The sequence below is a fragment of the Podarcis raffonei genome, chromosome 5 (assembly GCF_027172205.1).
Source record: "Podarcis raffonei isolate rPodRaf1 chromosome 5, rPodRaf1.pri, whole genome shotgun sequence".
Classification (NCBI taxonomy): Eukaryota; Metazoa; Chordata; class Lepidosauria; order Squamata; family Lacertidae; genus Podarcis; species Podarcis raffonei.
Window position 1 is genome coordinate 47,942,025 of NC_070606.1, and position 23,836 is coordinate 47,965,860.

Sequence of the window (23,836 nt, forward strand, 5' to 3'; positions counted from 1 at the left end):
AGGTGACGCGCGGCTATGGAGGCTCCTGCCATAGCTGCGCGTCACCTCTCCAGCCGGGAGAGGGTTGCGGGGGGCTGCTTTAGCTCCGTGCGCGCTCTCCCGGCTGGAGAGGTGACGCGCGGCTATGGAGGCTCCTGCCATAGCCGCGCGTCACCTCTCCAGCCGGGAGAGGGCCGCGGGGCTATGGTGTCTTCGCTCCATAGGACGCACACACATTTCCCCTTCATTTTTGAAGGGGAAAAAGTGCGTCCTATAGAGCGAAAAATACGGTAACTAACAAACAAAAACCCGTCTAACAAAATGGAGTACAAAAGTTCTAGTGTATATTGACTTTTTTTGTTCTTTTTTTTTAATAAGGAAGCTAAATAACATGAAATGCACTCATCTAGAAGCATTCTGATTGGCTGTTACTATCCAGTAGTTGGGTCATGAGTTTTCCCTGAGACAAATGAAGGCAAGTAAGATACAACAAATCTAGGAGGAGATATCAAAAGACTCTGTTTCAGATGAAGAACTCATTGTAACAGCTGGCAGCGCAGATATTGTCTGCAAGTTGGGGGATGCGGAATCCATTAGCTGAGGTTTCTAGTTCTCGAACAACCTTGCTCAGTGAGTTGTCATTTTTAGCCCTGAGAAGGATTGTGTTCAGAGCTTGTCAAAACCTGCTTAGAGAAGCCAGGGTACTTTTTTCCCCTACCCTTGCTTCTTTTTAATTAGAACAACATTTGTCTGTTATCCCAGTCTGGCAGGCATAGGCCAAATGTCATGCTGCAGAACCATACGAAGGTTGGCTTTGTAAATAGGTTAATTGTGCTGTCACTGCTCATGGTCTTCTTCCCGTCCACTCATCCCCGTCACCCAGTCTAAAATTTAAAAGATTCTTCTTATTTATTTGGAGCCCAGTAGCTTCGCTTTCCTGGTACTTAGTTTTGCTCCAGCACACAGCTTTCTGGGACTATTCTTACTGTATTCCAGCAAGTGGATTCTCAAGGTTCCTCAGGCGGAACTGGTGCCCCTCACTGAAGAAGCTTGAATGTCTACCAAGCATAATTGTGCATATTTGATATGGCACTCTCTGAACTTCCATTAGACGGGTTTGGCGCAGGTAGCATATTGGAGTCCAAAACAGGATGCCTATAAAGTCAGCAGTTGGGTTGTTTATGCGATACTTCAAAGGTCTGTACCGGGATCTTTTTGTTAGTGGTTTTGCATAGTAAACATAACTGAACTCTAGTGACTTCTAAAAGCATAATTTCCATCTTTTTTGGCTGTCTCTTAAGTGGAATAACATTCTGTGACAGAACGTAGGTTTTCATATTATGGCATGTGCTGAAGCATAAATGGCTTGCCTAATATATAGAAGAGGTTGCCCACATGTCTATCTGAGGACTGTTTATTCCACTAGAAAGTCTCAGCTTCAGCCAGTTGTGTTCATACTTTGCATGAGCTAAATCTTCATTGAGTAGTGCAGAAGACTTACAAAATTTTGCTCCTCAGAACTAGTTTCATAAAGAGGAGAGAAGGACTCTAAAAAAAGAAATACGTGCTGTCTACATTAACAGTCTGCCCAGACTTTGTGAACTGATGAGGATTGATTAGCTGGTTAACAGCTTGATTCAGTAATCTCCCAACAGCTAACAGCCTCTTCAGCAAAGAAAAAGATAGATCTTGTTAGGTTTTTGCCTTGTCAACAAGATGAATAACTTGAGCCATTGTTAATGTAGTTTCTTGACACGGTGTCATAAACACTTTGTGCAACTAAAGTGATTATTTGGTATGACGTAGGTAGGCTTAAAAGTTGTGGGCTTAAAAGTAGACACAGTATCAATCTCACTTAGAATATTAGATGAATATTGTCAGTGTAGCAGGTTCTCCCCCCAGCTCTACCCACAAACCTGGCAATATCTTCATATTTCATATTATATGCAATGTAACTGATGGTGTTATCTTCCCAAATTAGACACTGGAATGGCCGTAGTCTCAGACAGTCTGCTTTTCATATTTTCAAACCAGATAGGGTAAAGAGACCAGGTTTATGTTGGCTAACTATAAAAAAATTGTGTGTGCGTGCATGTGTGTGTGCGTGCGTGCACACCCCCTCCCCTTACAAAAATCTGAACATATGAAGGTATTTCTCTTTTGTTGTAAAATGATGATGAGGAACTAGGTGTGTAAAATGTGAAGCAGCTGAGATGCAGGGGAATGTCATTCCTAAAACATTTTTGGACCTGGTTTCAGGCTTCTACTTGGGCAAATCTGAGGAGAATCTCTGCTTAATCTAAGGATAATAATTGACTGTGTTTGTATGATCATATCCCTGCTTAATAAGCTGAGATATAAGTGAGCCTTTTCACTCAGCATACAGAACATCTAAAAGATTGTCTCACCCATTATAATATGCTGCTGATCACAGCATTCTGCCAGATGGGGTCTCCTAAAGGTACTATCTCGTCGAGAGGTCTGTTCCATATGATGTAGGAATTGGGACTTAAGTGTGGGAACAGTTAACCTTTGGTATTCCTTTCTGTTGTGTATAAGACAGGTGGTGTCTATATTTTATTCTCCATGTCTGTTGAAGACCATCCTCTTTCAACGAGGCTTTTAAGTGGAAATCTTTGCCCCAATCTGTATCCCTCTTGGATTTGAAATTGTTTTTCTGTTGTTGTTTTTTAAATTGTTAAATCACTTCATGAAATGAATAAGTAAATGCAGCCCTTTGCTTCAGCCAAGCAAACAAACCAGTGAGACTTACATTACCTATTTTGCTGTGTCGTCCCAACCAGGAAACTGTGGTTAAAGGCTTAAGAACCAGCCAGACCATTATGTTGTCTTAATATCTGGACTTCTTCAAAAGCTGTTGTCTATAGTTTCCCCATTAAGATGATGATGATGAAGAGTTTGGATTTCATATCCCGCTTTATCACTACCCTAAGGAGTCTCAAAGCAGCTAACAATCTCTTTTCCCTTCCTCCCCCACAACAAACACTCTGTGAGGTGAGTGGGGCTGAGAGACTTCAAAGAAGTGTGACTGGCCCAAGGTTACCCAGCAGCTGCTTGCGGAGGAGCAGGGAAGCGAACCCTGTTCACAGATTACGAGTCCACTGCTCTTAACCACTACACCACACTGGCTCTATTAATTTGAATTAATTTGAAATTTCCTGGTTGGTTTGCCCGCTCATCTGAAGGAAGAAGCAAAGGAGCTGTGTATGTCACCAAAGGTCTCATTCATATATTAGTTTATTAAACTGAGATAATCTGGACTCACCCAGGACTCTTTCATGAGATACTAGCGAAAGGGGAAGCACAAATAAGGCTGCACTCCTAGGCTTGCATACTTGGGAGTATACCCCACAGAGCTCAATGGGACTTCCTTCTGGGTTAACAAACATAGGATTACACCGCAAGTCATATTTTTGCTTTGAAACGCAAAGAGGAACATCATACCTTCATCATGTGTGAGAGATGCATGGAATCCAGATGTGGATCAGCTCATACATATCCTATAATTTACACAATATTTTTTTTTACCACTTTCAGAAATACGAAAGAACCTTCATCTTCAATTCTTCATTAGTAAATGAGGGAAATAAAAGCAGTTCTACATTAGAGTGATTGGAAGGACATGTGAGATAAAGCCTTTAAGTACATTGTAGACTAACAGTGCTATAGTAATTGCTTCTATTGGTTACAATTACAGAATCATTTTTTTTAAAAAAAATTTTATTAAGGGTTTTCTTGTTTTACAGTGTAAGTGTAATGCCTCGTATTTTTTTTCCTTCCATGTAATATTTTTACAAATCCGTTTCATTTGATGAGGCATTAGGGAGAGAAGAAAAAAGAAAGAAAAAAAGAAAGGGGTGGAGGGAGGGGAGATGGATGGGGGTGGGGTCGGGTAGCGGTGTTTCTATTATGCTTAATGTATGTAGAGTTTGGTGTCAGCGTGCTTGTGTTGTTCACTTGTGTTCCTTTGGTGGTGAGAGAGGTTGGGGTTGGCCTAGGGTGTGATTGTTTGTTTGTGATTGGCTGTGGTGATCTTTGTTTTCGTGTGTGAGTGAGGTGGGTGGGTGTTTTGGATCAGGTTAGCCATATTGATTTGTATGCTGTTGGTGGATTATTGTCGTTGTCCTGTTGGGCTGTGTATGTGATAAAAGGGAGCCATACCGGGGTGAAGGTGTCTTCTTCTGTTTGTCCCCGTGTCAGTTTCAGTTTATTAGTTAATTTTTCTAGTAGGGCTGTTTCCCATACTATTTGGTACCATTGGTCCATGCTTACTCCTGACAGGTCTCTCCAGTGTCTGGTTATGGTGTTTCTGGCTGCTGAAAGTAGGTGGGTTATGAGTTCTTTGTGGTGTAAATGGGCATTGTTGTCTTGGAAGATGTTTAGTAGGGCCAATTCTGGGGTGAAGTCTAATACTTGTTTAGTTATTTTACATATTTCTTGTATGGATGTTGTCCAGAATAGTTGGATTTTGGGACACTCCCACCACATGTGGAGGTATGTGCCTGTGGAGGTACACCCTCTCCAGCATTTTGGTGAGGTTCCTGGGTGTATTAGCGCTAGTTTCCTTGGTGTTAGGTAACACCTGTAGGTGAGTTTCAGTGTGAGTTCTTTTCTTTTCGTTGATATGGATTTAAAGGGGGGTTTAGACCACATTCTGGTCCATTGAGTGGGGTTAATCTCATAGCCTATGTCATTCTCCCATTGTTTTTTGATTGCGTCTAGGGGATTTGCGGGGTTTTGGAGTAGTATTTTGTATATTGCGGATACCGCCCCTTTACCGTTTCCCTTTGTTGTTAGGAGGAGGTTTTCAAAGGTTGTCAGGGGTCTAGTTGCTGCTGATTTTACTGTTTGGTTGTTTAAGAGGGCATGTAGTTGGTGTTGTGTTAACCAGGGCATTTGGGTGTCTTCTAGTTTGTCTTGTATTTCTTGTGTTGACAAGGGTTTGCTATTTTTATAAAAGTCTATTAGGCAATATAAGCCTTTGGTTCACCAGGTTTTTATCTGGAGGTTTTGTGCTGCATGGTGGAATAATGGGTGGTACGCCAGGGGGATTAGTGGGGATGGGGTTGGGGATAGTTTGCCTATTTGTGTTTTCCAGAATCATTTTTTTAAAAAAAACTTTAGCTGCAGATATTGTAAAAGCTATTTACACACAGAGAGAAACAGAGTGCTTGCAAAAGTGTGAAATATGGTAAAGCAGTTCATAGCTATATAATCTGGGCGGCTCCCAATCAAGTGTTAAAAACAATACAGCATTAAATATTAAAAGCTTCCCTGAACAGGGCTGCCTTCAGATGTCTTTTAAAGATAGGATAGTTGCCTATTTCCTTCACATCTGAAGGGAGGGTGTTCCACAGGGTGGGCGCCACTACCGAGAAGGCCCTCTGTCTGGTTCCTTGTAACCTTACTTCTCGCAATGAGGGAACTGCCCAAAGGCCCTCGGATCTCAGTGTCCGGGCTGAACAATGGGGGTGGAGACGCTCCTACAGGTGACTGAGTGCTTGTCAAATTCATTAAAAAACCCTGCTTCATTCAGTGCTGACTGCTGTATGCACCTACACCATCTACATTCACAACCTACTAAGTTTAATCGGGAGAACTACTCCAAGCAGTTGCTGTGTAGGATGTGGGAACTGCTTTGGTTTCAAGTTCCTGTAGGGGCAAAGATGTATGCATTTTGGGTTCCCAGTATAAATCAGTAAACATCTTTTATCCTTTCAGTTAGCCCTCTTTTATATAACTGCTCTTTATAATTCTCTACCTATGCTGAGCTACTCCTGCCTGAGTCACAGTGAGGACGGGGGAATGGGACATTTCAGGAGCAGTGATTGTTAAGACCAAAACTTCGGCTCCTCACAGACTGTTTCCTGGTGTGTAATAGCTAACTGAATGTACAAAGCACACCCGAATTTTCATTCTGGAATTGATGCTTATCTTATATCACATTCCTGACCAGGAGGTTAGCATTGGGCTCATAAATGTGAAAAAGCAAGAGTTGAAAAGGGGAAAAAAATGCAGGCACAGAAAATCTTTTTTCTGATGCTTTAAAGTTCAAAGCCTGCATTCATAACATAGCAGTACCGGTGCCTTGCTGCCTAATGAGACTCTTAGGAAATAAAAGAGATTTTATGTTAACTATGGCCAGTAACCAAATAAGGGCACAAACGTGCATTACTTGTGTGCGGCAGGATCATTGCTGAGCTGAGAAGCTGCTCTTTTAAAAAGTGGGGATATCCATTTGTTGATGAAAGTTACTGCAGTGGAAATGGAAAGCTGCAACTGAAGTTCAGTGCGCGGTTCTCTCCTGTACGTTTATGTCCTGACCTACATACTACAGACTTTGTGTACTTGAAAGAGAACCATGACAGTGGTGACTTTGCCTTAGTATAAGGTGTTTCTGTTCTTTCAAGCCAGGACACCCATTTATTTATTTATTTATTTTTACCAATCTCTCCTATCCATGAAAAGCCTCCCCTCCCCCAGCTGCTTCAGAGGTCTGGAGGGTTTGAGGATCCTGCTGATCAGAATTGGAATTGGTTTTAGGCATTCCTGCATGGGGAGTGGGGAATGGGCAAAAATTCTGTGCCCTGACTTGTGCAAGCAGAAGCGTTTTCCCCTAAGAGTCACTGCTGAATAAACCCCATCACTTTTCACAAACAGCAGATGTGGAGGAACACCTGTTTCTAGGTGACATCATGTGTACCTGCAGGCTGAAACACACATGATGAAGTATTCCTCTGTCGAAACCAAAGCAAAATGCTAAAATCCTGTACATAGATAACCCAGTGTTGGGGCCACCCCTTTGCCTGACATGCTGGTTTTCTATGTACAAAGCTGTTGAGCAGTTGTTTTTGTATAAAATAGCATATAATCTATCTGAGCTTCACCCTTTACATTCCTCCTTTCAGGGCTAAGCCACGCAAGGCAGATCACAACATAATAAGAATTCATTATGACATAATTACAGTCCATAGAACTGTAATCTATAAAACACTAAAATATTATTTTTATTTTATTATTATTATTATTATTATTATTATTATTATTATTATTATACCAGCAACAACTGAAACAGGATCAGCAGGGTATAAAATCAGGCAGCTAAAAAATTGAAAGGTTAAAAAAACAGCAGCAGTTAAATATGAAGCACTAAAATGCTAATTGAAAGCTGCTTGGAATAGAAAAGTCTTCAGTGCCTTTAAGGCTGACAGCATACTGGTCACACATAAACTTTCTTAAGAAGAAAGTTCATGAACATGGAGCTACCACCCAAAAGGCCCTGTTTATAATACCTTCCCCTTTAATATTTCTTGATGGAAGACTCATGAGCAGAGCCCCAGAGGCTGTTCTTAAGGATTGGTCAGGTTTATGCAGAGGTCAGCACTCCTTCCCATAACTAGGTCCCAAGCTCAAAAGAGCAGCCACCAGCACCTATGACACAAAGCTCTGCAAACATTAAACATCTGTTGTTGTTTTAGAAACTCTGTCCCCAGAGGTAGTGTTCACATATTGTAGTCAATTAAAAGAATGAAAAAAGTTCCTAGCCTCTCTGCCACATCTCTGTATAAAATCTCTGATGTGCTATCAGGGATTTGCCAGAGAACGGACTATGTTGTTGTCCTTGAAATGGGAAAATGATATGTGTGAATTTCAACATGTAGCACTCCTCAGCACTGAAGAATATGGACTAGGCCATGTTTATTCAGAACTCCATGATCTATGTAGGGCTTTGGATTGCAGCTGTACCTCTTAAAATCTCAATAAACAACGGGAGCCATAGGTAGAGCGTTTAGTCATCTGGAAGTATATCCTCTGTGCTCATCACTGTTCTCCATCTCCTGTGACTTTTCATAACTCTTGTGAGCCAGTGTGGTGTAGTGGTTAGCGTATTGGCTGGAATCAGCGCCCTCACTTTGCCACAAAACCCACTGGGTGACCTGGGCTCACAGGGTGATCTACCCCACAGGGCTGTGAAGGTAAAATGCAGGTGGGGAAAATCATGTATGCCTCCTTGAAAGAAAGTGTGACATAGATTAATAAAGAGTAATTAAACAAATGCTTCACTTTTTGTTCTGTTCTTTCAGTTCAGAAAATTGCAGATGTCGGCACTTAGAATGAATTTGACCAGATAATTACATCCATGCAGAATTGCTAATTTTGTATCATTTGGGTTTTTGTTCCTGCTGTATTTGGAGTTTTGTGACACTGCCACCATGCTGACATAGTGATGCGGGTTATTCCACTATGGGTTTCTAAGCATCTGACTACTTTTCAGGGGTACTACAGCCATTGTGGTCCGTTAGAGTAGAAAAACAATGACTTATTTGAAGGGTTAAAATGGATCATCTTTGTGAGCCCATGATGAGGGTTGGTGTCAGCTAATTAAAACACTTTTGAAATTCTCTTAGGTCCGAAATCAGCATTGGAGTCTCATAATGGAGAGCGTAGTCCCATCAGACAAAGGAAATTATACCTGTATTGTGGAGAATATTCATGGATCCATCAACCACACGTACCACCTTGATGTTGTTGGTGAGTAAACTCTCAGTGGCTAAATGTTTTTTTTCCTTTCTTTAAGTGATGACTTAGATTTATTTTCCTCCTAATTATCTTTTTTTTTAAAGGTGAAAATAACTAAACGTAAAACTTAAAATGGACTTAGAATGGAGCATATGTGAAGCAGAATAGGCCATACCACGAAGCAGTGACCATTAGTTGCTTCAGATCAGGCCCTGTTTTTCTGTTAGTTTGAATTCCTGTTTTCATATTCTTTTCTGTTACTGTTGTGTTTTTGTTTTAATGATCATTATTGTTCCTGCTTAGAGATTTTAAAATACTAAACTGTTTATAAGTGCTTTTAAGTACAGTAAATTAACAAATGGAATGATGGGGTTTTTTAATTTAAAAATTTTAAAATGATAGGTTCTTGACATAATTCAGGGTTGATCTTAATCACTTTGATAGGTTTAATTTGTGGTGTGTGGCCTGATTCTTTAAGACCCAAAGAAACTTAGGATGTTGGAGAGCTATAGAAATCTCTCTTCCCCCTCCCCACAGCAAAATCTCCTTATTCAGCTGAGGTGAACTAACCTGGAGACTAAACCATATTTTTTTTGTTTGAACACTTGTTTAAACAATGTTTATTGAAGGTGCAGCTCCAACGGCTGCCAGGAATGGTAGTAAATTGCGTTCCACATGACTCCATCCTGTACAGACCAGCTGCTGAAAGGGTGCAGCTGAATTATGTTCCCTCACCAGGGAGTGGGTGTGTCCACAATATCTAGCAAAGGAGGAAACCAAGGGAATATATACACTTCTCTCCTAAGAGTATTTTCTCCTTTCCTGGACAGTACTTCAAAGAATTGTGTTGCAGAAAAGAAGTAGGGGAGTCTAGAAGGAAAGAACTTCTTTTAAAATACCAGGAATGAAACTGTCTGAAAAAGACACTGTCTTGAAATCCCCACAGTGTGTGCAGTTTTACTTTTTTGGGAAATTTTCTTTTGTTTTCTGAAAGTTAGGCAAATATTTACCAGAAGCCCCTAGCCTCTTCTTCCTCTTTAAGCTTTTCAATGCCTTACATTCAAGAATATTCTGCACAGTTTATTTTTCCTGGCAGAAAATATTGGTGACTTGCATGAATGAATGGAATGGTAATGAGAGTTATGTCATTTATTGCTATGTCTGCTACTTTCATAGAGAGAATCATAAAAGTAAACAGTAAGGCCAAGATTTTCCATCATGATTAGGGGTTTCTGAATGTGCTCAAGTGCCATCATGGGGTCTTGTTTCTTCTTCTGAGGGTCTAGAAATGCACTTTTTCTAAAAGCATGTACCTCTGTTTCTTAAAGGAAATCTATAGTATTTACAAACCCTTTTTGGAAAATGTAGTGTTTGTCTGTTAATTCTCTTTATATTTATTTGGCAATGGCATGTTAGAATTTGGGCTTTTTGGTTACATTTTGAAACATTTGGTACTGTTTTCAGTACTTATTGGTCTCAGCTGCAACCATGGTAAGCTTTGTTTCACCGTGTTTGGAAAATGATCCAGAAGTTGAAATTTAGCGCAGAGTAAGAGGAAACAGCAATGGTAATGATGGGAAAGGAACCCTAGGTTTCTTTATCCTTTAGTTTCTAACCTGCAGAAGTAAGAGAATTTTTCAGAGCTCAACACATTTTGGACTGTCCTATTTAGGGCTGGCATCAGTACCTAGCATCTTTGGGAAGCTGCCTGGGCCTTCCTTTAAATGCCCCTTCCCCACCACCCCAGTTCAGTGCTCTTGCAGTCCTAGTTGGCTGGGTCTAGCCACCATTTTGTTTTCTCACAATACGCCATAGTGATGCTGTATCAGAAGCATTGTGGGAAATAAAAATGATAGCTAGATTCAGGTGCCCAGTGCTGAAGTGTTAGACTCCACAAGGGATTCTTCCACTTGACTGTTTGGGTTTCAGTTTCTCCCACAGAGGTGGTTCTTTGGTCACTATTCATATTCCATTCATCTGTAAGAGCCAGAAAGGTACACTGTGAAGATTCTTGCCCCTTTAGTTAGGTGATTACTATAGCATAGAGTTGAATTATGTGGTAATGCAGAATATAATTTAGAAACGTGAAATAGCTATTTCCCTTGAATTCCCTAGTGTGTGGGTCTCTTCCTTCCCAAGATAAATAATATAGGTAAATAATATTTTTAAAAGTTTCCTTCTGTTACCCCAACACTGTATTCCTCATACTTCCCATTGCTAAACACAGCTCAGAATGGAACTGATTTGGTGCTACATTCGTTAACCAAACAGAGCAATCACATACTTAGATGGTGGTTAGATGACAGATCCAGGAAAAAGTGTGTAGAACTCTGCAGAGCAAATGTCCCTTCATATTTAATACACAACTGACCACAATCGGTTGCCCTGTGGTGAACCCATTTTGCTAAAACACATTGACACTCAATTAAATTTGAAACAATTGAGTAAATTGTGGAATAGAAACCAGATTTAAATTGGGCAGTATAAAATGAATTTCTCTTTGCTTGTTTTAGTTGTTTGCCCTTCTACATAAACTAATCTGCTGGAATTTATGTTTATTATTACTACTACTATTACTATTATTTTTACTATTTTCTTCACTGATGAGAGATTAACAGATTTTGAGTCAGGATTCTAGTTTGATGTGAAGCTCATATTAATGATCATTTTACCACACATCTTACCATAGATTTGCACGTTATGTGTAGTAAAATCTTCCTTAATACTTGGCTAGGATAATGCAGATGACCAAGCTTTTATAGAGCTGGAGAGTAATTTACCCAATGGTAATTTGACCAGGGAGGAGGGGGAGAGAAGGAAAGAGTAGCAGAGGCAAATTATGAAGCATGTCTCTTACTGCTCCAGTCCTGGCGAAGTTGATGCCAAACATGAAAAGCATAGAGAAGATGAATTGGGTGTAGGAAAGAGAAGTGGAAGTACTCAGGAAAGTTAATTAAATCTTCAAAAAAAATAAATGTTCATGAATAATCCAGTTACAGTGTGTGGATTTGTGATAAAAGTTCAGAGCATTAACCCAGAAATCTAAACCCTTTCCCCTTTATTACTCTTTCATCTCTTCTTGTACTTGCCCTTTTTATGTTCCAGGGATGAAGAGGAGGAAAAGCAGTATTAATAGTTGAGCTTCATGTGATAGATTAGTGCAGGGAAGGAAGCCTCTCAGACATTATTCGTTCCTTGTGCTTTCAGCTAAGCTAACCTGTGGGCTCCCTTCTTTTCTCTCTCTTTTCCATGGGTTCAGCTGATTTCAGAGCAGACCTGTTTGATATTAATGGTAATGAATAGTGTTAAAATATGGCAGTACGTTATAGTAATGTGTCTGTGTGACACGTTGTAGTGTAACCTCTTATTACCTCACAGATTTTGGAGTTTTCTCAGCAAGCCTGTTGCCAAATGGTGACACAATACTAAATTGGGAATAGCCATTATTAACTTGCCTGTAATAACTTTTGAAAGCCTGAATCTTTCCCCGTGCATGCACTAATAGCTAGCAGAATGTGAAGGGTTTCATTTGAAGTGCATATGCTAAATATTCTCAGCTGTTAGCTCAGATTTGTGAACGTAGGAAGTACATCACCATCTGATATTTTGCTGCAAATGTGAGAAGAACATTCAGCGGTAAGCAGAATTTTCTTAGTAGTCCAGTTATTTTCTGGCTGCACAGTAGAACTTGTCTGGAGACTCGGAAGTAAAACAGACACTGCCTTAGGTGGACATTTTAATGATTTGGTAATGTTCTCTACTTTTCGTGTTTCTTGTACTGAAATTATGACTTTGATTATTTGCAACAGAATGCTGTGTGCTTGTGCATGTGTCTGGCTTCCACATTGAGGAGCCAGAAAAGCTATAGAAGGGTGAAGTGATCCAAACTGGAAATAAGCCCACTCATTCCCTGGCAACCTGATAATGCACTCTTACCTTGCTCTTGTCATGCGCTTGGGATGACCCTGCAGAGAAGCAACTGCTGCAAACTCTAGATAGGAACATTGTTGATAGCAGAGAAAATGGAATAGAATTTGGGTACTAATCGGAAAGGCAGCGGTACAGTTTGGGCTGCAGATTACGGGAAAAGGCAGAGAACATTTTATTCTATTTTTTTAGAGGATAGAAATGTAAGATCCTTCTAGCTCAGCATCTTGGCTTCAGTGGTACATATACGGCTTTGATGAAATCAGCAATTAAATAAACTGCAAGTATTTTTCACTCTTGAGTTGTAAGTTACTGAAGGCTACCACATGCATTAAGGGTTTCTGCCTTAGCTATTTTAGCAGTAGATGATGAGCTCTACTGAAAATGACTGGCTCTGTCTAAACTCAGTAACTTTGTTGCCCATCATGTTCTTTTCAGTTCAACAGCATAATGTTGTAAAAACAAAAAACAAAACCTGGTCTGTTTAAAGTCTCTCTTGATCTTCATATGTCAGATAGCTACAGTTCTGGTGCTGTGAAAAAGGACAAACAACTGTTCCCTATTTACTTTTGCCAGTTCATTACATGTTTTATGTATCTGTTGTTCAGCAAATGTCCTTGGCGTTGTCCCGTTTTCAAGATGGGGCTCTTACTTAGTAGCTACGACATGCCAGTGTTTACATTTCGGCTTGTATAGTCTCTATTGAAGGAGAGAAGATGACATGTTTTTAAAGCATCTATAGTACAGTTTGCCACTTCTGTTTTTCTCTGAGTACATCTTCATCCCCCATATAAATTGGCAACTTGGCCAGTAATGACCTGCCTGCTCCGCATTCATGTAAGCCTCTCCCAACCCCTTTCTTTTAATTAGAATTTCAGGAATTTCAATATTGGTCAATTTTTTTAATGATCATACTCCAGGTATAAGATTGCCTTAATGCATATCCTTAAAACAGTGCCATTGTGGGTGTAATGTAGGTGGGAACCTAAAAGGGTGAGCAGGCACTGAGTAATATGTGTCTGTATTTTATGATTATGGCAATGAAAACATGAGTCTTAGCCTGTGGAAGTAATCCTTTCCCCACAAGAATTGTACCATATAAACTAAACTTGTTCAGAGCTTATATTGGGAGACGTTTGCCACGTTTATTATAAACAAAAGAGTTATGGACCATTTCACTCAACATGAATTTTCTGTATGATATCACTTCTGAATGCCATCATGTGCAGTGAACAGAAGTAGTTATTTTACTGAATCCCCTGCATGCTTCTTGCTGTGCATAAGTTCGTTACATGCAACATTGCATGCATGCATCGGGAATAACTGATTTCATAAATGGTAGTGACATATGTGCAGGAAACTGATCGTGTGTGAAGAGTGGAAGACAGGCTCCATCAATCTGGTGCCCTGCAGATGTTTTGGGCTACAATTCCAGGCAGCATGGCAAGTGGTAAAGAATGATGGGAGTTGTAGTCTAACGACTATGCATTAAGCAAGTCTGGTCTACAGCCATGTATTAATTTGGATAAGACACTCATACTAGGTGTGTGACGCATACTAGGTGTCGTGGCCAAACTATGGTTTGGGTGTTGGGAACATGCTGTACACTTTGCACATGTAGATTCTGTCCCACTGAGTGTAAGTTTGCGAAAGGATTGAACAGAGATTGAAAATGAGTCACTTACTTGGTCTTTGACATAAAGTATGGCTGATGATAGCCATAATTAAAAATGTTATGGTGTTACAACCAAGCAACAGGGTTTGTGTGTAATTATTACAGCAGTCAGAGGAAGGGTAAGTTACAAGTCTACAATGGTGAGCCTATGTCAGTCTGGAAGAAGCACTGTGAACTTGTGCATTATAGCTCAGTTGAGTCTATGTATGGCTGTTCTGAGGCACAATGGAATTTATGAACATAGGGAACAGCAGCCATATATTATGTCTGTGTAATAAATAGGTATTTGCAGTGGGCTTATGTAAGATTATTGTTGGGTAGGTTGTACTGCTGGAGTCCAAACACAAAACACAATAAAGGGTGTGAGAGTAATTGTCACGTACCTATTCACAGGTATTAGCAGAACTCTTTCTCCAAAGCAGTAGTGAGATATCACTAAAAATAAAACATAATAAAACATTTCATTTGTTTTCAGGAATTAATTAAGGGTAGCCTTCAGGCCTTTCCAAATGACTGCTCAAGCTCATGTTGATCTTTGTACAATATTCCACAACTCCTCTGACAATAGTGTTATATCCTTTGTGTAGTTGATGAGGGTGTAGGGAGAGCCTTTTTATCACAGGGGATATTCAAGTTGGTGTCCTTACAAGGTTTAGTTGAACCTTATTCTGCCACAGCAGTATAGAAAACTCCATCCTTAATACAAACGTTCAGGTGCTGCTTAATTAATTTCCAGCAAGAGTTAAATGTATATAGTCTACCCAAGTCACAACTTGCTTTCTGGCAGCGAGGTTTGCAGTTGTTGACTAACTCTTTACAGGAGCAAGGATAAGCCTGACATACTTACCTGAGCACTTGAGGGCTGGGACGTGCTGAGACAGGGGCAGAGGCAGGCAGGAATCCACACTGGTGCTTGCCTCTAGGTATTTGGATAAACTGAGAAGGAAGAAACTTTCTTTCAAAGCAAGAGAAAAGCCTGACTGTGGACTTTACACCTGGCATGGGCTTTTGGCAACACTTGAGCAACTAGCTCAGAGAGAGGGAGAGGAAAGAAACCCTACACAAATTGTTTAGAGCTAGAGGCTGTGTGCTTTGCTCTTAGCGAATGTCATTGCTTATCAAAGGGTTTAAAAAAAAAATCCAGGTGCTGTTACTCATTGGATCTGTCATACTTGCACTGCGTCTTTTGGATCACACAGCCCCTCACTTAACTTACTTCCTTGCCACTACATGCCCATATGCTCACCATCTATTTGCCCTGTCCTTCTTAATGCTGTGCCAAAAATGTATTATGCAATTTTGATAACCATTCTTCATGAATTAATGAGAAAAGAAATTTTCTTATCAAAGTGGAGATTTTTTTTCTCATGTCATTCTCATGAGTGGGGTGCTGGATATTCATTGCATGTGTTTTAATTTCATGGCAGCTGAAGTGTTTTGTAAGTGTCCTTTCTTTTATTCTGCAAACCATATCATCTAAGATATGTATTCTGCAGCCTCCCCAGATGCCTGCACTTTATAAAAACCTCATGTCATCATTGGCTGAACTTTCCCATGGACACTGTGCTTCTGTCAGCTATTCTTCTCCTTTTATTTTAAGTGAAGGCATTTTTGAAGAAGTCAGTGCAGAAATCATAGAATCATAGAACTGTAGAGTTGGAAGGGACCACGAGGGTCATCTAGTCCAACCCCCTGCAGTCTTTTGCCCAACGTGGGTCTAGAACCCACAACCCTGAGATTAAGAGTCTCATGCTCTTCCAACTGAACTATTAAGAAGGTAAAATGAAGAACTTATTGAATAAATTAAATTATTAAGCACAGCAGTCTCATGCATGCAGTAGCCAGTGTCCCCAGATTCCTGGGCTTCAGTTAAACCCAGGTGTCAATTCTCCCTTGAGGTTTTTTCAGATCAGGAAGTGTGAGCAGCCAGGGAGGCTGCAGAACTTTGCAGAAATAGAAAGAAAAGCACAGGGCTCTTTTGCAGGGGAAGAACACTTTTAAGGAAAATGGAGAACAGGTTTCAGAGTATAGAACTAGCCCTTTTCTACCATTTCCCCAGTTCTTACATATGCAACGCAGGGCACATGCACACCTACACACACCTTTTGTTTCTCTCTCAAGTCCAAAGCTGATGAGAACTCCGGAGCAGAATTCTTGCACTTTAAAGAATATCATCATTTTTAAATTTTGTAATCTTTCTCCAGGGCTGGAAACCAAATTGAGACATTTCTGGGGCAGGCAGCCTTCTAGCCCTGTGTTTTATTGAAAGGTCAATTGCTTTGCAATCAACATTACTAATTAGGACATATTGACATCTCATACTGCAGAGCAGCACTGTGTGGAGGCTGCATGGTTGGCATGCAAAGGTCCCTGGTCAATCCCTGCCAGGTACAACTGGCAGAGATCTGTATCTGAAACTCTGGAGAGCTTCTGCCACCCTGTGCATGCAATACTGAGCTAGATGCACTTAGGCTCTGGCAGCTTTTGACTTAAGTCAGGTTCCTATTTTCTTATCCTGTAGCTATGAAACAACATTCAGCTGCATTCTCTCTTCCTACGAAGTGTGTAGTTCATTACCATGCTTTCCTAGTAATGCTTTTAGTTGTATGTGCATTACAGTGGTAAGGACATGACATAAAGATGACTATGGCTTATACTCAGACAGCACTTCATTCCATTTCCCTGATGTTTCCTTACCTGATAATTTCTGCATGATACACACTCTTTCACATGACATAAAAGCCCCTTTTGCAAACCAAGTGGAATCGACCAGAAGTTTGGTGCTCATTTCTGTGTAAAATGCTTCCAGAAAAAAATCTGTTTGCAGCCCTGTTAACTCAGAGAACTGCATGGGTTTTGTGCTGTACTTTCCCAACCCTTTTCATGGATGCCAAGATTAGGGAAGGTAATCTTTCTGCCATTATCTTGGGTGAAAGCAAGCACTCATGTGCATAAAGGATGGCAACATGTCCAATGACGTCTGCAGTTGTGTCACAGCATTGCTGCTGGTGTAAATGAAATTTAGCATGACATAGTGTTATATCAATAAAAAAACCCCATAGTTCTATAACACAATTGGTAATTCGGTGTAAAAGGAATGTTGGAAACAAGGACAGAATGTTAGCATTACAGCCAGGAAAACGAATGCAATAATCCCAACATCTGAATGTACCCAGTGAACTAACCATTTATGTATCGTATCCTGGATGGAATGGGACTGGGGCCATAATGATAGCACAGTCCACCTACCCTTCCCTTTTACTCTGTATCAGATTTGGCATTTCAGAGTTATATTTCCAACCGCAATTACCAACCTCATGCAGCAGTACCATTGCAAGACTGTATTGTGATGGGGCTGACATAAATGATTTTCATCTCCAAGCATTCCTAACTGCTATCGAGCTCCAAAAAAATCTGATGATATATTGCCAAGAGATTCTAGAAGTGTCTCCCATTTGGCTGGTTCTATGTTTCAGCCGTGTGTGGGAGAAATTGCGTCTTGCATTTCACATTCCAGAGTAGTTCTGCTTTATTCTTTTCCAATCCAAAAATTTTTTATATATATAACAAAGTAAAAAAAATCAAAAACCCTTCAGTCACACTATTTCATTGTTATGCTTTCCATATTTTCCCTCACCCAAGCAAAGTTGTTCTTGGTAGTTCAGATGTTCTAAAACTTTGGCTTTTGCCTGTGCCGTAACAAGGATCATAGTGGTTAACCCCAAGATTAGCAGGGTAGACACGACAGCCTCTTCCTCTGGGGAAGCTCATGAAACACACACTGTGGCAGCCTAACAATGGGTTTCTCTGCATGAAGAGCAGACTGGTATTAACACCACTAGCCAGTGATGACAACTGAACATTTTAAAACAAGAACATTCATGTTGCATACTGCAGCTTCTGAGTGGCTGGAGGTGCATTGTATCACTTAAATCTTTGTAACAGATACATTTTCAAAGAGCATAGTTTGATTCTCATGTGGTAAAACTGGGTGCATAATTAGCAGAGAACATGAAGGATAAAAACATGGTTCTTCCTTACTCATTAAGATATTGGGTGAGGATGGCTAAGCGAAGCTACTTTGTCTGACACCCCCCCAATAGCTTTACCAAATTTGAATTATGTTTGTCGAAAACTCTGCTCAGTTTCCCCTGTAAGGAAAAGAAGCAGCAGCATCTGTTGCTTTGACATCCGTTGCTTTGACTTCCTACCAGCTGAGTGCACATGTTCAGTATTTGTGAAGCCTTTATTGCCAAGTGATGCCAGGTTTCCTATGGAGAATATGTGGGGAACCTTTGGTTCTTCAGATGTTGCTGAAGTACAACTCCCATCAGCCCAAAGAAGCATGGATGTCAGGGGTTGTTGTTCAGAAACATCTGGGGAACCAGAAGTTCCCCACACCTCCTAATGAGTCTGACCATCCATGAAGATATCTGGAGAATATAGTGGGCCACAAGATTAGCAATGGCTATTGCTCATTCTGGGCATATTTTCTTTGTCTGCAGTTTCAAGAACTGTGGTATCTGGAGCTGCATGGATGTGAGCCTAATTGAACTCATGAGTTCTAAAAAATCAGTAGCAACTGTTGAGAACGGAAAATTAAAAACATTCTAGTAGGCATAAGGCTCATACATGGACCTCTGGATCACAGCCATAGTCAACATACCTGAGAGTTTTGCAAAGATACAGATTCCTGAACACTGCTAAGGATTAAATCAGTGATGAAAACATAGACAGAGGTACGAGTTGAACTTGGCAGCAAATTTCTGTAAAGAGTAACAATGCTGTCTTTTTTCAGACTGTCCTAGATAAGAATACTTTGATGTTGAGGAACCAGGCTTCAGATAGGCGAAGGAATAAAAATTGTAAATGTTTTATTGTGCACATACACAACACTACATGTACTTCTGAACTCTGGCTCATTTGATTATTGTTGAATCTGCCAATGAATCTGCCAATGTTTCTTTATGATTCTAAAACTGGCTATTATCTAGTAATCTCATTCTGCTGCATTTCAACAATACATTGTTTCCCTAATAGTATTGTTTCACTGTTTCTTGTAAGTGCACATGACTGCTAATTTGTAAAGGAGCTTAAACAGTGAGAATACCTTTTGTCTACTGATTATTCAGTCAAATATGCTCCTAGTTGCAGTGAATAATCTAGGGTCTACAGTAACTGCCCTCACACTAACTCCACTGAAAGTCTTATTGGAATTGTACCATTAGGTGTCCCTGTTCACAAAAAGAGCCGAAATGCAGAACAGTATGTGCTTCATTTCCATGCAGGATTTGAAGCACATCTAAATGTGGATTGTATTGCAGTTAATGGCCACAATCCTCTTGTCATTTGCACAAAGTCCATGGATATTTTTTTGGATTTTCCAGAGACTCATGCCAGAAAGGGGGAGGGGAGCAACCCTCTTCTATCAGAAATTCACACTGTAAGAAAGCTAATGGCCCACTGTGGATCAGTGCAAACTTGTAACCAACATATAGCTCATTTTATCCTTTCTCATGGCAGCCTGCAAGTGAAAGAGGTATGGTATGAAGAGATGTGAATCTTGCTCTAGAAATCATTTTGCTCTTGAGCTTCATCTCACATATAAAACAGCTATGTAGCAATTTTCCTCACAGTTACAGCAGTATCGTGAGTGAATGCTTAAACACGTGAGCCAAGCATTGGAACAAGGCTGACCCCAGATAACATTCATTCAACACTTTCCACATTCTTTATCTGGCCTTTACCACAGCCAAAGATGCTGTACTTGATGTCTCTATAGATGAAATTATTGGATCATGAGAGTTCTTGTAGATGATGTGCTGAGTCACCTGATACTCTGGTATGTCAGCTGTCCATGGCTACATCACAGAGATTTTATCTAAGTTTTCTTAACTTCCCAAGAATTTTTCGTAACTTCCCTATAAACTTTGAACTCTAGTGATAGTGGAACTGTTTTACTTGCCTGTGTAGCAAGGGCAGTGTTTTAAGGATGTACATTGACTGTGTGGTTAATGTAGCGTTTTTACTTTGTCCACAAACTCACTACATGACCTTAGGCAAACCACTGTTCTCTTGGTCTCATCCCTCTGTCTGCTTATTCAATGAACATACAAGGATTTTATAAGGATTACTAGAATAATGTATGCAGATTTTGAGAACTTGAATTGCACCATGTCTTATTAAATACATTTTAGAAGGTGACTTCTCTGCAATTTGCAACCAGATCAGAAACATTCACTGGCTTATTTTCCAGACACTGATACAGCTATTTTCTAGGTGAAATGATACCCACCACCCTTTGCTTACAGTTCCTCTCCCGCATGGAATTGTTGGCATGGATTGCATTACTAGGAGTAATTTCCCCCCATTGAATCCTGAACTGAACTCAGGGTAACCAAACTCCATAGGATTTTGTTTAATATATATGAGTGCATATTTATTCTTTCAAAGATTATCAGTGACACTGTAGATTGAAGTGTCTAGGAACTTCCCCCCTTGTATGTAAAGGCCCCTTAAATAAAAATTACAGGGAAAGGTGTTGGCATGCTTTATACAACCCAACCATCTACATGTTCAAAATGGAAACTTTTGAAGTTTCAATTAGCAAAGATTTATTTCCCATGTGCCTATTTGACCTTTTTGTGCATGAGTAAATAAGAGAATACATATACTGAATACTGATGGATTTATAGCACTGGGAAAGCAAAGGCTCTGAAGTTGTGTGTGTGTTTTAAAATTTAACATTTATAGTTTGGAATGAAGAATTAATAAAGTTTTACTTTAACTGTTTTCAGATGTAGAACAAAATATAATTGGTCTCCAAAAGGCCAATATATTTATTTAGCATACTTTAGCAGTACTTTGTATTTTAGAGCTAGCCTTTGTCTTTAAGATATTTTCATAAACACAGCTTTTATTCTTCTTCAGGAATGTGTCATAGTCTCTTATCGCCCCTGCTACTTGCCCATATACCAACAGCTGCCTAACAATGTAATGTTTAATGTTTTAAATTACCATATTTAGTCAGAATGCACAGGCACGATCTGGATACCTAACAAATGAACTGCAGCAGATTTTATATTTTAATACACTGCTTCATGCAGGCGTAGTGAAAAGGCTTTGGTAAAAAAACCCCACAGAGCTATCAAATTAAAAGAGAACAATATGGCAACATTTGCCCACTTTTCCTCTCACCCTTATTTTGTCGCAATTGTGCATACTTTGCATATAATGATTATTAAATGCACCACTTCCCCAGCTCCAGCCAGCATGGCCAATGGTAAGGGATGAAGGGAATTGTGGTCCAAAACATCTGGAAAACACGTAAGGCTGAGCTTAGTAAATAGCTGGAGCCGCTCCATCAGTGGTGAGACTGCAGAGTCACTTAAATGAAAGAGAGAACAAGGAAAGGGAACCTGATATAAATTTGGGTCATACTAGTGTTGTAAAGCAGTCATTCCCCATGTATGTCTATCAAATATTTCATAGTGCTTGGGAACAGGGTCACAGTTTAAAGCCACTAGACTTCCATTAGATAGACTTACAGCATATCTAAAAACATAAAACATCAAGCGCCAAAAACTTCCCGATACAGGGCTGCCTTCAGATGTCTTCTAAAAGCTGTGCAGTTCTTTATCTCCTTGACACCTGAAGGGAGGGTGTTCCACAGGGAGGGCGCCACTACCAAAAGGCCCTCTGTCTGGTTCCCTGCAACTTCACTTCTCGCAGTGAGGGAACTAGCAGAAGACCCTCAGAGGAGGACCTCAGTGTCTGGGCTTAGCGATGGGGGTAGAGACGCTCCTTCAAGTATATAGGGCCATGGCCATTTAGGACTTTAAAGGTCAGCACCGACACTTTGAATTGTGCTCAGAAATGTACTGGGAGCCAGTGATGATCCTTTAGAACTGGTGTTGTATGGTCCTGGTGGCCACTCCCAGTCACCAGTGTAGCTGCCGCATTCTGGATTAGTTGTAGTTTCTGAGTCACCTCAAAGGTAGCCCCACATAGAGTGCAGTGTTTGTTTGTTTTTTTTGTGTGTGTGTGTGGTTGTGTATGTGTGTGTGTGTGTAATATCACTGAAAATTCAACAGTTTCTAAGGCAGAGGTTTCTAAACTGTGTGTTGCGACGTTAGTGTGTCAGCTGCAGTGCTTAGGTGTGTCGTGCGAATTCTCCATGCGCTCCTCCTGGTCTGGAAAGGGGTTAGTTTAACATCTAGTTTGCTAGTAAAACTGAATTACTGTGCCGCGAAATGATGCATGTCTAAAAAGTGTGTCACCAACATGAAAGGTTTGGAAAGCTCTGTTCTAAGGCAGTTAGATAGATGCCTGGATCTCTTTAGGCCAGATTACATGTTTGCTTTGTTACCTTGAAACAGCATCCTTCACTGTACCACTGTTGTTAGCAGCCAGCATACTCTGTATGATTAGGTAACCTGTATATGACAGCTTTATGCAGAATGCCTTATTCTTTCAGTGACAGTTGCTGCACTCAATTGGATTGCAATGGGCAGCAATCAAGTTCAAGATTTAATGTTGCAGTCAATGAAAGTCATTTATTATTAGATGAAGTACCTGAAGAAGCCAATTGCTTTGATATGCAGTGCTTTACTAAAATGCCTCAAACTTTGGTAACATTTTCTACTCTTAATCATCCACAGACAGTGCCTTACGTAAACACTTTTACACATCCCTTAAAATGTTAGAGCTAAAGATTCCAACCTCAGATCAGCTACATGTATTTCAGGCAAGCTAGCACATGTAGCTAAAAGTTAAAAAGTTTCAAGTGAAATAAACAAAACACATTGTGTGTTAATGTTAGTGGTGATTCTCCCCCCACCCCCCGCCAATGGTATTGGGGACTCCCCACCCCCATTTAAGAGCAAGAAGTAAGGTCGTGAAGGAAATCAAACCCTGATGTGGATAAATGAAACATGAGGCCTACTGACTTTCTAAAAACATTTTAAATAATATTCTCTAAGGTTTCATTTTATACTGAAGGCGATTGTAATATGTTTTGGAAGATGGTGTAAGGTTTCCATTAAAGCGAGATCATACTTGTTTTTTCTTTTTCTTTTTGTACCCAAACATGGGTAGGGGAGATGGAGTTAGAGCTTATTTAGTAAAGGGTGGAAAGCTTTATAAGTTTTCTCCAGGACTATAAAAATATTAACTGCTACATTAAACCACAATTTGCATTTCACTTTTTTTTTAAAGTATACCATTCCTACATCTGACAAGGCAACACACAGAGAGTGGCTTGTGCAAATATAAGAAGGTTGATGGAGTTGCGCTTTCTTGCATTTGTTCAGATCCTTCACTTCCAAAGAGGTCCATGAGTTCTCCCTGTTTTTCTTATGCATTTCTCCATGAGGGAATTGTTGGAGTCCCACTTTGGAACTGTTTGTTCAGCATAGCCTTCTCTGACGTTTGTGGATGTGATTCCTCTCACACTGCCCTTACATTGTTCATTTTTCCTAGTGATTTGTATTTTCTGTCACTGGAAACCAATTTGTGAGGTCATTGTCCTAAAAGAAGAAGTAAAACATTTTAAGAACGAAATAAGAAATACCTATACATTAGGAATATGTATCAATACAAAAGGTGAAATTCCCTCACCCTTGTAGTCTCTTCACCGAGTCTTGGTTAGACTACTGCAGTGCATTGTATGTGGAGCTACCATTGAAGATTGGTCAGAAACTGCAGTTTGGTCCA

The 23,836-nt window shown here is 40.1% G+C and overlaps 1 protein-coding gene across 8 annotated transcripts in view; it reads left to right on the plus strand.

The window, feature by feature from the left end:
* Positions 1–23,836, plus strand: part of FGFR2 (fibroblast growth factor receptor 2) — a 145,622-nt gene that overhangs the window by 78,579 nt on the left and 43,207 nt on the right. For all 8 annotated transcript variants that reach the window (XM_053389026.1, XM_053389025.1, XM_053389030.1 and 5 more), the window contains one exon: positions 8,409–8,532. In XM_053389026.1, coding sequence (XP_053245001.1) covers positions 8,409–8,532 — 124 coding nt within the window. The remainder of the gene's footprint in view (positions 1–8,408; positions 8,533–23,836) is intronic.